Here is a 17,091-nt window from a genome sequence, read left to right as displayed (position 1 = left end):
AATGAAAACAAAGTGCAGTTTCTCTTGCTTTAGTACATATGCTGCCACAATGGCTTCCGTGACGAAGAAGGTGGAGAAAATAGTCTTAGGAGAACCAGCTGAAGTTGGTTTTCTGTGGTTCCCAACTTCAAGGCGCAAATGTGAGCCGATCTCCCCATCAAAAAGTCTCGCCACAGAGAGCAACAGTCCTACAAACAGTACAAATATTCAGTCATTACACTACACTCACTTCACTTCTGAGATATAGATGGCAGCACTAAAAATCATACACAACACTAGATACGCACTCAGACTGTTAGGTACACATACTTACACTTCCGGCACAACTCACTAGGTAGTAAATTGCCAGTGGCGATAGACCTGAGTTGTGTGTGGCTTCAAAAAAAAAAAAAGTTTTAGGAAGATGGTTACTCTGTTGAATTTGAGAAATTGGTCACTGAAAAACACAAGAAGCTTGGTTTCCATTCTATGTAATTATGAATATGCTGAAGAAGAGAAGAAGTTAATGCAATATATACAATACCATGAGTTTGAACTTGATAACTCAATCATTTTATTAATTATTCTTGCAAATTTATAAACATACAATTTTTTTAAACCTACTTATGCATGTATATATATTTGCATAGAAAGTCAGAGTCAAGAGTCATTGCCTGTTGTCTCGGCAGTAGAAACAATTCCATTACCAAGTGATGTATCTGTGTGTGAAAGCAGAAACGTTCGACCATGGGACATAGGAAAAACACCAAATAATTATCAGATAAAAAATGAAGGTAATAGCAGCAAATTTTATGAATTCATTTATTTTTATCAAACATGTCATAATTAAAATATCGCTACAATATGGCTTATGATCATTATTGTTGGTTGACAATTTCGACTGTTTGTCTATTTCCAAAAAAGCTTTGAAAGTAGCCCATCGTCCAATCCTGTTTAGTATGTATGGGAAGTATATATATATATATATATATATATATATATATATATATATATATATATATATATATATATATTAGGGTGGTCCTTATTTATAATAGTGAAAAATTTACTTAACATTTCTTAATCACCCACCCCTTAATTTTTTTCCTTTTACCATAATGTTGAAGTATACCAAATATTTCTTCAATATATAAAGATTAACTCGTTCCGCATCGAGCTTGATTGAATAAAGATGTAGAAGGAAAAAAAAATTTGCTAAAAATTAAGCATATCAAAATGTTTATTTATTACTCATATTGAGAAATTGTATGATTTTTACTAAAAAAATTATGAAATGGCATCTTTAAAAGGGCATATGAAACAACAAATTCACTTTTTCATATAATATATTTCAATAAATTTTCGTTCAAGAGTAGCTTTCTTGCATTCCGGGTACTGCTTTCTGTACTGATATGGTCTTCGACAGACTGGAGAAGAAATTGCTTCTCCTCTTCATCCACAGTTAAGAGCCCAATAAAATCTTGCATCAATTTCACCTCTCTTTCGGCTGTGTCATTACAACACTGAAATTTCAGAACGTTTCTTGTGACTTTAAATAAGAATCATCCCTATCCCAAAGATCTGTACTCTGTATTCAGAAAGCTAATGTCGACATCCAATTCCTTTAATAAATGGAACACAGACTGCCGATGAACTCTCCAACCATACTTTAACATACACCATTACAACAAACCAATATTTTTCAGACAATTTTAAAGCCAATTGCTGTCTAAATAAAAACATTTTAAAGGAGTAAATTGCCTTCTCCATCCATCGCACATGATGCCCTGGTACCGTGGCTTGATTTTGATAGTCGAGTCTGAGTTCTTTCTAATAGAAACTATACATAATTCAATTAGCTCCCGATAATCATGCTTCATTTTTTCCATTTTTCAGTGCATTAAAAAGATAATTCACATTACTCAGTATTTTGCTCTCACTATATATTTCGTTCAAGTATTTATACCCGTCCATGTAATTTTTTTTTTCCTAATTCCATTTTTCCTCTCATTTTTTTGAAGGAAACATCTGGACTACTAGTCACTTGAAGTAACTCATGTTCGAAAACGCTTTGTAGCACTAATTCATACGTGTGGTGCCGACATGGAAAATACGTCATCTCTCGATCTGCATACTGCTCTAGAAATTTAATTGCACCTTTGATACGACCAGTATTGGAATTGGTTGTGTCAGAACAGAGAATTTGAGCCTTATCTGCCAATCCCATATCTTTTAGAACATTCCGTACAGCCATAGCTTGCTCCTTCCCTGAAGAATTTTCTAATTTTGGCACCCAGAGTAATTTTTCTTTATGTGTAACAATGATAGGTAGCCTTTCACTTTCTAAGTCTCTCACATTTAAAGCAGACTGCAATTTACAATCCCAATGAATGGATACAAAACTGAATTAATTTTCTTTAAACAATTGTTTGATCTTAGTAGCCTTCGTCTTACGAAAATCTTCCCGATATCCATGGGCGGAGATACGGGGGGGGGGGGGGCCCAGAGTCAAACGTGGAGTCGACTGTTCTAATGTATATATGTATAGATGAATTGACATCATTGTGCCCCCCTAGCAATAATGACCTTGCCTCCCAGACTTCCAAGTCAATCTCCGCCTATGCCGATATCTTTGAATCGTATTTCAATTGATTGCCAGTGCATCTATACCCTAAAGATTCAGCTGCGGCTTCGAGAATAAAAACAGCATTTCTCTGAGTAATGTAGCATCGATCAAGTACAGTCCCATTAATTTTGGAGTTAAAAAATATTTCCTCGTTAACTCGTTAATATTTATATTAACGAGTTAACATACATTTTTAATCCCTAAACGTATCGGCACATCCATGTTTTCCTCAAAAGTCATCTGGGTAATGTTTGATGAAGGCCCAGGTCAGAAATAACCTCAATGCCTGACGATTCTTCTGAATCCATAAAATTGCCAGCGATCTTAGAACTACAATGAGTCTTATTCTGTCTGTTTTCATGTTTTCTGACTCTCAATAATGACCTTTCTTCATGCTTTGCTGTAGACTCCCCCAAGACATCCCCTTCATACCGGCTCATTTACTCAGTAAAAATTTTCTTCCTTCTTCAATTTTTATAATTTCCAAAGCATTAGCATGAGCAATGTGAAACAATTTATTCAAATTTGATATAAACTTACATTCATGTTCTTTCTGCGCGTGTGACATACGGTGGGCATTTTTTTTTTGAAGATTACACCAGTAAGAGAACATCACATTTTAACCTCCCGTAAATTATAAAAACTTGCCTGTTAGATGGATGTTTGCTTCCAGTAATTTGATGACACTCACAGCCAATTATATAAATATCTCAATCACCACTTCTCAAATTAGAATCCATAATTACAATCATAGTTGGCCCAGACAGCAACTAAAGCAGACGGAGGGCAGAAGGTGGAGTGCCACATGAACAAACTAGTCACTGCCTGCACCTAGTCACCTTTGGCTTGCACTTACCAAAGCACTTGAAGAATAAGCTGCTTCAATATGCATTGGAATCCAGATGAAATAAAGGAGAAAGAATAAGCATAAACTTCAAAAAAATATCTTAAGTAAAAGATAATACTAAGTAATTTAGCCTTGAGAAGGGTCTTTTAATAAATTAATTTTAAAAAAAAATGTAAAATTAAAGATGAAATAAGACGAGAAAAATCAACCACGTGGGAAGGGGGTAAAATAAAATAATGGACATCACAAGAGAGGAAAAAAGGGACTGGTCTGACGAGTCTCGGTTCCAATTGCTTCGAGCTGATGGACGTGTACGGGTATGGAGACAACCTCATGAATCCATGGACCCTACATGTCAACAGGGGACTGTGGGGCATGTGCAGTTAGCGTGATATGGGACCCCTGATACGTCTAGATACGACTGTGACAGGTACGTAAGCATTCTGTCTGATCACCTGCACCCATTCATGTCCATTGTGCATTCCGACAGACTTGGACAATTTCAGCAGGACAATGCGACACCCCACACGTCCAGAATTGCTACAAAGTGGCTCCAGGAGCACTCTTCTGACCACTTCCGCTGGCTACCAAAATCCCCAGACATGAGCATTATTGAACATATCTGGGATGCCTTGCAACGTGCTGTTCAGAAGAGATCTCCACCCCCTCTTACTCCTATGGATTTATGGACAGCCCTGCAGGATTCATGGTGTCAATTACCTCCAGCACTACTTCAGACATAACTCGAATCCATGCCACATCGTGTTGCGGCACTTCTGCGTGCTCGCGGGGGCCCTACACGATATTGGGCAGGTTTACCAGTTTTTTTTAGCTCTTCAGTGTATGTTCCTAGTGTTTTTACACATAATCTATACATCTTCTAGTTCCAAAAAAGGAAACAAAAATTATATATATATATATATATATATATATATATATATATATATATATATATATATATATATATATATATATATATATATATATATATATATATATATATATAGGTACTTATATAAATATGCGGCAGCAGCCAACGGATGTAGCTTTATGAAATGATGTAGAAGTAAGTATAGTTGAAACACATTTACCTTCCTAGGCAAGGTAGCCATGTTTGTGCATGACAAGATGATTATTTTTTTCATTAAAAACCTTTTTTAAATATTTGTACAGCATTAGGATAAGTTTTTATTCAGAATTGTTTGAAATTTTATGTTAAAAAATGTTTTCTTATGCTGAATTTCTTTAAAACGCTAAAACTTACTTTTTTAATTATTTCTCCTTAAATATTAATTATTTGTACCTTTAAATAATTGCTATATTATAAAAGAAAAGAGTTTGGAGGGGCACAAGGATTTCTTCTTCCACAGAAATTTTGGGCACTAACACTCGAAAATAATTTTAAATTAACAGCTAGTATAGGAATGTATTTCTTTTCCAATATACTTATTTTCTATAAAAATATTTTCAATCTGATCTTCTTGGGGGTTAAGTACAGACCCCATAGCTCTCCCAGATTTGACCTTTGGTGAAAAAAAATGGTTTGGAACCTGCAGTGGTAATTGGCTAAAAATATGATTTTCTTAGGTTTTCAAATTTTGAGTTGGCTATTCCTTTGGGGAAAAAAGCTTTGGTTGCCATGGCGATCACACGGACCTACAACACAAATATGTATACATTAAACTTCAAATGTACGTACGCATTACCAGTTTGGAAGATAGATGCAAGGCCACAACTGGGATGGGGGAGGGACAGGCAGGTCTTGTATCCCGGGCTCTAGACTAGAGGGGGGCACCAAATTCACCTTTTTTAACTGCTTTTTCTACATTACACGGGTGTGCCAAAATGTATGCTTGTCCCATTTGGGAAAATATCTATTTCCGACGTTAGATAGATGACACCACCTACTGAACACAAAACACATCAAATGCTAGGCGCACTGTTAAATTTCTCCAACACAAATCTGACATAGCTCCCATATTCAAGTGTGAAAATATGTGGCAGTTAAATGGCCACAGATCAGAGTGGTGGACCATCAGGGAGAGAAAATAAAATCATTTTACCAGGAAAACCACAGTATGAATAGGGAATCAGAAGATAAGTGTCTGAGATGATCCTTGTATGAGAGAGAGAGAATCCTAATTTGCTTTAAATTTGATCAAAAGATATTGAAAGTGCTAAGACTTTAACTAAATGTAAAATCAATCAGAAGGGAATTCGTAGATTGATTTATTAGTAAATATATAAATGTGTGCCTCCAACTGTTAATTGAAGTGCGTCCTGCTTATAATGTTTTTTCAAAAAACACATAAAAAATGTGTTGTAAATGGGAGAAACATTATAAGTGGGATCAACTGTATGTTTGTTTTAGATTTATTATATGTGCAAAATTCCATACGTTAAATTCTCAGGGCTAATGAGCTTCTTCGCAAGCTTTTCCTACTAGTAGACAATGAAAGTAAATGAAGCTTTGGATAGAACATGTTTTTAGAAATCAATTACTTGATTTGCAGATATCTTCTCCTACCCAGAACATGGCCCACCGCTCAGTCTCAACAAAGAAATACAAGCAGGTGATCAAAGATGTGGGGCATGCTGGAAGAAAATTCATAGACATACCAGTGAATTATGGGGGGGGGGGGCATAATTTTTTTCAAAATACTAGGACTCAGATTTTTCGAATAACCTGGGTCCAGGTAAATACAGCGGCATCTCTGCTTCTGCTAACAAGCATAATTTGTTCTGTGAGCATGCCTGTAATCAGAATCACTCATACATCAAAACCAATTACTCCACAGGAAGTAAATGAAACATGGGTGATTTGTTCCATAATTACTCATACACCAAAAATTACTGATAAAAATGGCATTTAATCAATAATTGCTTGCTGTTATCGACTGGATTATTGTTTTTTTTAACATTTTTTTTTTGTAACTTCAAAAAAAAAAGAAACCATTCTAATGACACTTGCTTTTTTTTGCCTTATTTCTCAGAAGTAGGAGTTAGATTCATTGTTTCCAACTGCTACAGCTTTATTTGGATGGTTCATTTCTAGAAAATTTTGCATGGCTTCCAACATTTCACACATCTCTATAATCTCCATACAAAGCGAGATATTCCTTTTCCTTGGAACAGATCATGTCCATAAGCTCTTGCTGTTGCACACAATGGAGATCCATTTGTTCATCTGTGGTCAACTCCTTGCCATCTTCTCTCCCCCCCCCCCCACACACACTCTAGTTCTTGGTGAATATAATCCTCACTTACCTCCAGTCCCATGGCGCCAAGGACATTATCTCTTCAACAACTGGTGGTTCCTGTTCATGAACTAAACACTAGATCACGTTCAATAATACTATTGGCCCAGTTTTTCTTTAAGTAGAATAGAGGGTCCTCTTGATGACCCTCTCATCAAGATCATCATGACCACTCGTGATCTTCAGGCACAGTTTGCAAATGGTTTTCATGAAACTCTCAAAACATAGTTTATTTCGTTTGGCACATTAATTGGAGACTATGCGGCAGGGTATGCTGATTTAAATAATTTGATTTTTTTAAATCATTGATTTTAATCACAAAATTTAAAATTTGTTTTTTCTTTACATAACTTCAATGGTATTGAAGTAAAAGTAACCTTGTATGGTATGCATGTGCTATTAATATGTGGTAAAGTTTGTGATTAAAAGAAGTATAGATGATCTTCATAGTAAAAACAGACTTCAACTTAATCCCTAGATGCAGTGCTGAAAGAAAACCGCTCCATCTTTTTTGCTTGTAGTTAGTTTGCAGGTTAAATGCTCAATTAAATTTGAGAGATTAGGAAAAAAAAACCAGATATAAAAATATGCATTCATAATGATTAACAAGATTTGTTTTCATTAATAAGCAATCATTCATAAGCAAAGTTCATTTTAATCAGAAAAGCTAATTTTTTTTATTTCAAAAATTTTTCGTACCCTGCTGCGTGGGGGAAAAGACTACCCACAATCTCACAGTACGTGTGTTAGCAAAAACTAAGAACCATCGGTTCAGTTGTGATCACCTGAAACCGAATAAAAAAAAAAAAGTGAAATTTTTGCTCATTATGCCAATTGCTTGTTTGCTCCATTAAAAAGTTTTTTTTTCATGGAAAATTTGGAAATCTTTGAAATCACTAATGAACAAGGAATTTCATGGGGAATAACTGTGGAGTAACTGTTAACTGCAGTCAAATCCTGTTGTTATAACACCTCGGCTGTAATGCCAATTAGCTGTCCCACTGTTTTTCACACACACAGTGTTAATGTACCATGCTTATAATGTTGATGAAAATGCAATGACCTTAGATATAACAACACATTTTTTTGTTACTTTCTATTTTTATAGCTTTTGTCCCAAGAAATTTAAAAATATAGCATTGAAGCTAAAACCTGTTTTAGAACAATATGAAAGAAAAAAAATGGTATGATTGATTATTTTGTAATTAATTATGTGGAAAAAAAAAGTTGTCCTGGTTTAACCAAACAGGACACATGATTATCATGGTGGTTTCTTAGTTTCTTTTGGTTATCAACTGACGGGTCAGGGAGTAAAACGACTGTCTATTTTTTGATATAAATCATTTAATAATGAACAACATGAGGCGTACAATTGATACCTAGAATGAGTAAGGGGGAAGAGCAATGATAGTCCCATTTGTTTTCTTAATACAAAAAATAAGCAAATTGTGACTATCATAATTTTTTTTCAACTCTTCAATTGGTTATTGTTATCAGAAACCCAGCACATCACATTTAATAGCATGCACTGCGTATGTTGAAATGTTTTATGAATGAAAATAGATGTATTAAATAGAAACAGTGACAAAATGAAAAAGCATAATTTGTGAAACAGACCAATAGTTTTAAAGAATTTTAAAAGAAATGTAAAACATCAAATATTCACAGCAAAATCAAGCACTACCTACAACAGTAGTATTCAGCAAAGCAAGAATGAATTACGGATTTCTGCTATAAATTTTTCTTTGTTTTCATTTATTTAATCATTGAACGATGGGAATTTCGTACTTACAATAACGCAGACGTACCGACTTTTGAAATCCGGAGATTCTCCCGAGGGCCCCCCCCCCCCCCCCCGACACTCATAGACTTGATCAAAAAAAAAGTTAATGAAAAAAAATTTTTTTTTTTTAAATAAATTAAGAAAAAGTTACATTCTTTCCCCCCCCCCCCAAGGCAGGTTCTGCATTGCCCCGGAGAAGAATATAATTCCATGTCAGTCTTTCCATGCAGAATAGAGAAATCACATCTACATACTGTTCATAAAGTATGTGTTTCCTTTCGTGGATGCTATCAGTGATTGATAATCTTGATAATATGAATTCTTAAAAGCTTTATATTTAGCTGTATATAGCTTAAAGTTTTATATTTGCTTTCTGAATATGTTTAATCGGAAGAAACGATTTAAAAAAATTCAAATTACAAAGCTGCGGACGAAAAAACGTGTTTATTGCGCGGCTGTTAATGGAATACAATAACGATTATACAGGAATTTTGGCCACCAAGGTCATGCCCCTGATTAATGATTGCCGATAAATGCTACGAAAACGAAGTCGCGTCTATGCCAGTTGCTTAAATGCGGTCACAGAGACTTTTTCTTACGGCTGCTCGATGGAAATGACTACGGCTGTCCTTTATGGGTGTTTTCCCTAACGAAAATGTGAAAGCTCGCGTAAAATCTAATTTTCTGCCAAAATCCGGAGAAATTTTAACAAAGCCCGAGAGCGGGAGGAAGGATGAAAAATCCAGAGTCTCCCGCATAAATCGGGAGAGTTGGCAGGTCTGCAATAACCAAAGCCGCTTGAAAGATAAGCGTATCCACTCAATGTTAAATAATGGACGCAGAATTGATAGCAGCGCCATCTGAAGTGCGGAAGTAGAAACTTTCAGACTGATGGGCATGGCTTCCACGCCCCTTTACTTTCGTTAGTCCGATTTCATCCTTGACATTTTTATTATTGTAGTCTATTGCTACGAAATCGAGAAATTTCTCAGAGAAGCAGCAAATTTTTTCTTAGGAGACATTTATGTTAAAAAATACAGATCAGTCAATTTGCAATCGATACTCTGTTTATTACCCCCCCCCCCCCCCCGATCAACTTTAATATTTCGCAATTGTGTAATGAGCTAATTTTTTTAAAGTAGCGAAAAAAATTTATGTTGTAGTAAATTGTATCACTATCCAAATTCATTCAGACAAAATGCTTCAAGTACAAAAACAATTTTCAAACAAAACTTTTATTTTTGCAGCATTTAGAAAGTAACACAAATGTGTAATTGTTCAAAATCAGATAAATCGCTTGGCAAATACATACAATATAGGTGGTTATCAAACATTTCAGTGTAAAACCTGATACAAGTCAGACACATGACTACAAGTTTTGTATGTTTTCGCATATCTACCAACTTTTTTACTAATGCATAAAAGTGTACAATTACATGAAGATGCTAAGAGCTTCAATATAAGTTGAAAATTATGCTAACGGAAATACAATAATTCTTTTAGATCATATTTCGTGATTCTCTCTAGGAAAATGTTTAGTTTCATTCATTTTTAGTTTTTTCCAGCATGAAAATCTTAGCCCTATTCATCGATAAATTCAGATGAAGACAAAAATTATCTGCCCTTTTTACCAGAACAGTATACCAAACCATTCGGTAATGAAAATATCTGGCCATTCTATGATACTTCCAGCCCACTATTAACTGAAAATTCTCAGTCCATGCTCGACTGAAAAATATCAGTTCATTCTCCAATGAAAATATCAAGCCATGCTCTGATTACAGCCAATGCTCCACTGTGAAATATCAGTCCATTCTGTACTAACATACTAAGCTATTTTTTAATTTGATGTTCATGAAACACCAATCCTGGAAATGTCTCTCACAAACACGACCATTGGCATGTAGTTTTTCAGCAAAAACTCCTATGAGTTTCGGGTTGTTACAGGCAGCTACTCATTTTTGACACCTGCAAAGAAAAAAAAATTTTACATGAGAAATCTATTTTTCATTAAGGAAAGTAAAAAAAAAAACAAAAAAACTTTTGATTACAACAGTGGGGTATGAAAAAAATCATGATTTTTTTTTCAAACTATTATTTTGACTTGAATTAATTATTTTGTGACCTAAAAATCAACTGATTGTTTACCAAGAAAATCTTGATATTGAGAACTTTTATTTCCTCATCTTATTTTTCAAATTTAACTAATTAGTTTTTCTTATATTATTCTCTGTATATATTTAGCATATCTTCTATATTTCTTTTAATTGAGAAGTTTCTGACTATCACATTCCCATATCGTCTCCTGAAGCCAGAACCACGAATGTCCAAAATTCACCCTCTTTTTGTTATCAGAAAGTTTGATAGGCTATTTTGCTTTCTAATCACATTTCAGGCAAAACTGAAATGCATATGTGTATACTATCGAAACACGCCACAAAAAGCATTTTAGGAAAATAAATTCTGTGGAGTAACATGAGCAGAGTGAACATTAAAATGTCATTTCTTACGTTTTTTTCCCATGGACTTTCATGCTTTGACGACAAAATTTTACATATATACCACTAGGTTATATTTACTTAAACTATTCAACTAAATTCCGTTGTTCAAATCACCGAAATTTTACGTCATAATTTTAACCAGTCTACTCTGCAGAACAGTATGAGACTAATGCCATTCCTCGATAGCATTTTTATGTAAGCAAGAATTTTTTTGAACAGATTTTTTTTCAGAGAAATGTAGCTTGGTTGACTAAGTATTACCGCCATAGCAATTTATAGTTAACATATTTTGTTAAAATAGTTTCATAAAAATAAATGTGAATTTTAAACAAATCTTAACGCACTTCACAAATGTGAACAATTTTTTTATAATCTAAATCAGTTGTTTTCCTCTTTGATCAGACTAAATGATTAGGAGTTAGGACACCACAGAATTTGAAATAGGGTCGACATGCCCTGGAAAAGTGAAAGAAACATTATTATTGGACCTGGTTTTCCAGGTACAAAAATAGCTTCTACAAAATTTATGAAGTCTACATAGCTTTGTGATTCAGGGCTTGACTGACAAACTATAACTATACTCCACATGAATGAAATTACAATGTTTAGAAATTAAAAAATTTCAATGAGTACCATAGTATTTTTTAAAATTTGTGTACAAAAGAATTTCAATTTTTTGTCTTTCCAAGCAAAACTTTTGGAAAATTTATCCTTTTTTTAGAAAAATTATCCTGTTCCAGATTGAAAATCTGGGACATTTTTTTCTCGACCATTAACAGATTTTTTCCAGAAATGGGAAATATTTTTTTCTTATATTTGTTTGTCACATTATACATGAGCTTTCCCAGTATCTTTATCACCAATTATTTTATTTAAATTAACATTAACTAGAGAGTTTATTAATTGTGAATTTACATTAATTACAAGTAAAAACGTGCTGCCCTGACATGTCTACCCCCTCAACGTCCGTGAAAATGAATTGAAATATTACAATTATATATATGTGAAAGGGCAGTGGAACATCGATTACCTTCTATCATCAAAGCATGTTATTATTACCCCTACCAATGTTAGGCTCTTTCCCCTTCAGTGAAATTTCGCACATTTTTACGGTTCTAATGTGGTGAAATGAAAATTACGGATGAGAATGACTGACTATAGCCCTGATAAATCAATTCTTTTATCATGTCCTAGAAAATAATATAAAATGAAGGATATTTTTCACTTACCTGTTGCTGTCTTTCGGAAATTTATACATGTGAACGCCAGTCCAGTCTTAGAGTTCATTTTGCAACCATCAAATCTGCAATAAAACTTTGGATACGTGGACATATTTAATAAATATAGAGCAAGAGCTAACTAAGCCTCTTCACGTGAGTAAAGTAAACAAAATGGCGTGGAGGGGAAAAAAAAGACAATTCCTTCCTGACGCAAGCAGCCAATCACAGGCCAGCAGTAGGAGTTTGTCCTTCCTCAACAGAGAGGGCGCTGATGTCGTGTGGATTCCGGTTTTTCAATAGGACTTTTCACGCTTACTCTTAATGCAGCTTTGGCAATAACGGTAGCAGTCATTTTGACCTCTATAGGAAAAATTTAATATAAATTATTTTCCTTTACCAAAATTTTTTAAAACTGTTTATACTTACTTTCCTGTCATATTTTTGTGATGAACACTTATTCATGTATAAATTTTTTGAAATTTTGGACAAGGCTTATTATGACGAAGTGTTATTATGACGAATCCAGTGTTTTAATTTTCACTCTGACATGGTTTGAAGAATATGTTCGAGAAATTTGCAAAGATATTTCATGTGCAGGGATGGGATTGCTGTGCCAATTGCGCCATTAGCCATTTCCTGCTACATACTGTGCCATAACGTTGATTTTCCGAGAAAATTTAGTGCTTCTGCACCAATCAAGGTCCTCCGAAATTTCCTTCAACTTACGATGACGTCATTTGAGTCATGCTGTGACGTCAACCTCGGTGTTACTACTGTAACTTACAGAAAACCTTTGTGTATGCTCCGGTTTTTTTTTTTTTTGTAAAATTCTCTCATCAAGATACCGGTTCTGCCAAGGTTTCCTGCATTTGGGTGTGAACATAGTGGGTCCATATTTCAGATTTCAAAAACCTGCGTCGTGTCTGATTGATTAAAAAACTGAATTTCAAGCTAAAAAAAGTTTGGGTATTTAACCAATCGGAGACGACACTGGTTTTTGGAATCTGAAATATGGACGCACTAGGTTTGCACCAAAGCAGCTCAAGATTAATCTTGAAGATCTTAAATACAGCTTTGGTTTGCACCATTGAGCTTGAGGGAGTATGACGTCAGCGGTCTTCGCCTTGGCAGCGCTAAGAACATCATTAGCAACATCATTAGACGGAAGATGACATGACTCAGTGAAACACTCAATCCCCCATTATTTTTTATGGCATAAATAGGAGTTTAAAACAATATATGAAAGAAATAATTTCAACATGGATGAGATAATTACAAAATTAATGGAAGATAATTCCAGCTTTAATAAAATTTCAAAAATTAATGAAAGTGCAAATTTTAGCATTAATGAAAGAAAAATTCTAGAATTAATGAAATAGATAATTTAGTTTCAAAATAAATGAAAGTGATAATTACAGCATTAATGAAAGATAATTCCAGCATTAAAGCAAAAGAAAGGGAGTTGGAAATGCAGTTGTCATCGTCAAAAACTATGCTGAACACTGCAGAGAAAATGATAGAAGTAGGGATAAAGAGAAAAACTTTGCAGACATCGAAAGCGTGCAAGTTCGTCTGAAAACAGAAAAAAAAATGTGCAGTGTTCTTGAGAAATTGGAGGAAAACAGTCATGAGTCAACAAAATGTCATTAGGTTTTTTTTTTAATGTATGCTTATTTGTTTGCTTATAGATTGCGATTGTATGCTTATTTGTATGCTTATAGATTGCGATTTCAATTTTGTGTGTGATTCAGTACCTAGATTTTCTCTGTTTATCAACTGTATAACAGGTAAAACTGGACGATATTGCAAATTCTACATCATGATACATCGCCAATCTTACATCACGATACGATGATATAATAAGGGCTCAGAACGGATCATGGTCTCAAAACTAGTGAAAATAGTGACCAAAATGTTTAAAAAAGTGACCAAAATATTTTTAGAAAGAGACCAAATGGACAATGAATTTTTATTATCACCAAATTGAATGAATTAAAATTGAATTTAGTTTTTACTAAACTTTACATTTCAATGGAACTCTTCAAAATTGCTTTTTTTACATAATAGTGCGAAATAATTAAACTAAACTCAAACCCATTCTGCTAACCAGAAAAGTTTTGAATAACTTATCAAATTTATCAACAACTATGTGCGAGAGAGTAATTACATTAAGTCATTTACAAGTAACAATTGAAATGCCTTTCCCCATGTTGCTTTCCACAACCCATCTTAAAGTTAATTTAAGCAGGAAAAAGTTTTCACATTCAAAGAAAAAAAAATGAAATAACACAAAGTTTGATGAGAGAATTGGTCCCATCCACATTCTAGTGCATTTTTCATCCACGTTATGCTATGAATGACAGTATACAAAATATACTTACTTTTTTTTAACTAGTACAAATTTTATTTACATACCTAGGTTTGTATAACAGGGGCCGTTCAAGTATTACGTAAGCAGATTTTCAGCCATTTTTGACCCCCCTCAGCAAAATTTCGTCAGCAGCTTAGAATATTTCATATCTTCAAAAAGGGGTGGTTGATGACGTAAGCAACCTTCAAACCTCCCCTCCCCCCTTGTCATCAAAAGTCAGCAAATCTGAAACCTCTTTCCCCCTCCCCCGATACTGATGTATTACTTGAATGACCCCACATGTTCAGAAAGATGTGTTATTTTAACACTTTGAGCCATTATACAGCAAAATTAAGAGAGAAGCGAGAGCAGCAAATATTTCTTATATTTACTGTTTGACCGTCTTCGATTCTATATCCGAAATTTGGCTGTACATTCAACAATGACATTAGAATCTTTTAATGAACTGTTCAAACATAATCCACAAGAAATATTTCATAATTTAAAGTGTTTCAATCCAGACTATCACTACTAAACCATCTTTTGAAAATGCAGAGATTTGAAGTAAATGTTCAAGACAAAGTGGTAGAAATATATTGATTCTGCCAAGCAAAGTTTATTGTATCTATGTTAAGCACTCAAAAAGTAATGAAGATTGATAATATCAGCAAAACAGATATATTCAACACTAATTAGCCATCTCCTGTTGAACATGAAGAATATTTTTATAAGAGCTGCATGTATGACAATGATCCCATTATTTTTTTACTGACCATATACAAATATATATATAAAGTCCCCCTTTGACCTCAAATAAATTTCGAGTGGAAGGAGCTACATGCAGAGTGTTCTGTTAAAACTTTTGGGTCTGAGCTATTTCAACTATGTTTGTCCCTGTGGACCAAAGCTGCATTAAGAGTCGCATTCTAAACTTTCAAGCGGCTTTGCTGTGGACTGAGGGTTTTTGACAGTTTCATGATTTTTTAAAAATACTTGGAATATATACATCTCTCTCAACAGTTTTTTTAACTAGAAATTTCAAACTCTTTTCTTTCATGATATAGCAATTATTTAGAGGTACAAATAATTAATATTTACGGAGAAATAATTAAAAAAAGTTTTAGCGTTTTAAAGAAATTCAGCATAAGAAAACATTTTTTAACATTCAACTGCCCCTGCGGGGAATCGAACCCACGTCCTTTCACTTTCCAGGTGAATGCCCTAGACTACAGTGGCACAGAATCTCAATCTTTCCTTGGAGCTCGTGTACACTGAAAGGGACCATACATGGACGGCCGGACCAGACTCAGGCCGAGCTCACAACTGCTGACGTTCAGACCAGATGGCGACTTATACAAAGTTGAATTTTCTCTCTTTCCGAAATATATCTTCTCAACAGCCAGTTGTTAAAGACCTTCGTATTCCTGTTTTACATTGAAATTTATTTCACCACCCCCACTCCTAGTAAAATGAATCGTATAGCTAATAGTTAAATAAATGGGCACATCATATTTGAATACCTTTTTTAATTCAAGTATGTTTGTAATCTGAAGAATAAGGTTTGGGTAAGGACTTACTGTACAGTAACCATCTGTGGCCCCCTTGTAATATCCTAAGAGCACCTGGTTGAGAACCACTGCAAAGGGTCATGTAGTCAAAGCATTTTGACACACACACACTTATACTTTTAATTTTACGGCCCTTAATATTTTGTGGCCTGGTGCTGCTGCATCCCTCACACTCGCCCAAGTCTAGTCCTGGAACGTAAATCAGCTATGATTCCACGAGCAAAGTGAACAGTAATTTGCTGATTTCTTATCATTTGCGTGGGAAATTATAATTGACTGATCTTAGATTTTCAATTAGTGACTGATTAATTTTATGAGGGTCAGCATCAATAGTACAAAAGTTGATAAAAATTTGACACAATCTAATGGATTGTCTTAACATTGGAGATGGGCGATAGGAATAAAAATTCTGTTAAAAGGGGCTAAGGGATTGGTGAACTAAATAGGATTGATGGTTTTCATTTTTTCAATATTCCACAGTTATTGAAGTGATAAGGCAGATTCAGATGATTTGTATTAAAAATTTGTGTATTCATTATGATTTTTTTGAAACAGATTATGTTAATAAGTATTACATGAAGCTATTTTGTGTCCTTTTTAACAATGAGAAATGATTTTTTTACTAGGAAATAAGTAAATCCCATAATATTTTTTGGCCATATAAATTTTTGAAGATTTGTTCAGCCCTGCTCTGTATATATATAGTATGTGCCACTGAGCAGAAACAACTTTTTTTCAACAATGCAGGGGATTCCCACTGATCATCTTTGCATTGGTTCAACATATCCTTAATTTATTCATTTTTATCTTTTTTTTACTATGTGTATTTTCTTTGAACAAACAAGTGCACCAAGCTAGTTTGTCATTCAAAAAAAACTGTTTCATGTAATTTTTCATTTCTTTTTTCTTCACATGATTCAATTTTTTTTCTTTTTCTAATATATATTTTCCCCCTAATTT

The 17,091-nt window shown here is 34.1% G+C and overlaps 1 protein-coding gene across 5 annotated transcripts in view; it reads left to right on the top strand.

Annotated features, from left to right (window-relative positions):
* The window catches only part of LOC149069405 (coiled-coil domain-containing protein 174), a 149,366-nt gene that overhangs the window by 132,139 nt on the left and 136 nt on the right, over window positions 1-17,091 (top strand). For 3 of the 5 annotated variants that reach the window (XM_089249640.1, XM_089249644.1, XM_089249643.1), the window contains 2 exons: window positions 630-773; window positions 15,776-17,088. In XM_089249640.1, the coding sequence (XP_089105766.1) occupies window positions 630-773; window positions 15,776-15,927 (296 nt within the window). In that variant the 3' untranslated portion in view covers window positions 15,928-17,088. Of the gene's footprint in view, window positions 1-629; window positions 774-2,000; window positions 2,416-15,775; window positions 17,089-17,091 lie in introns of those variants that run through there. The other 2 variants (XM_089249642.1, XM_089249641.1) reach the window with 2 other exon arrangements.

This window comes from Pholcus phalangioides, unplaced genomic scaffold, assembly GCF_987345545.1.
Source record: "Pholcus phalangioides strain wild (caught in Gottingen) unplaced genomic scaffold, Ppha-v1.0 ptg000022l_1, whole genome shotgun sequence".
In the NCBI taxonomy this organism is placed as follows: Eukaryota; Metazoa; Arthropoda; class Arachnida; order Araneae; family Pholcidae; genus Pholcus; species Pholcus phalangioides.
The sequence above is the reverse complement of the archived record's forward strand: the minus strand, read 5'-3'. Positions and strand labels throughout refer to the sequence as shown.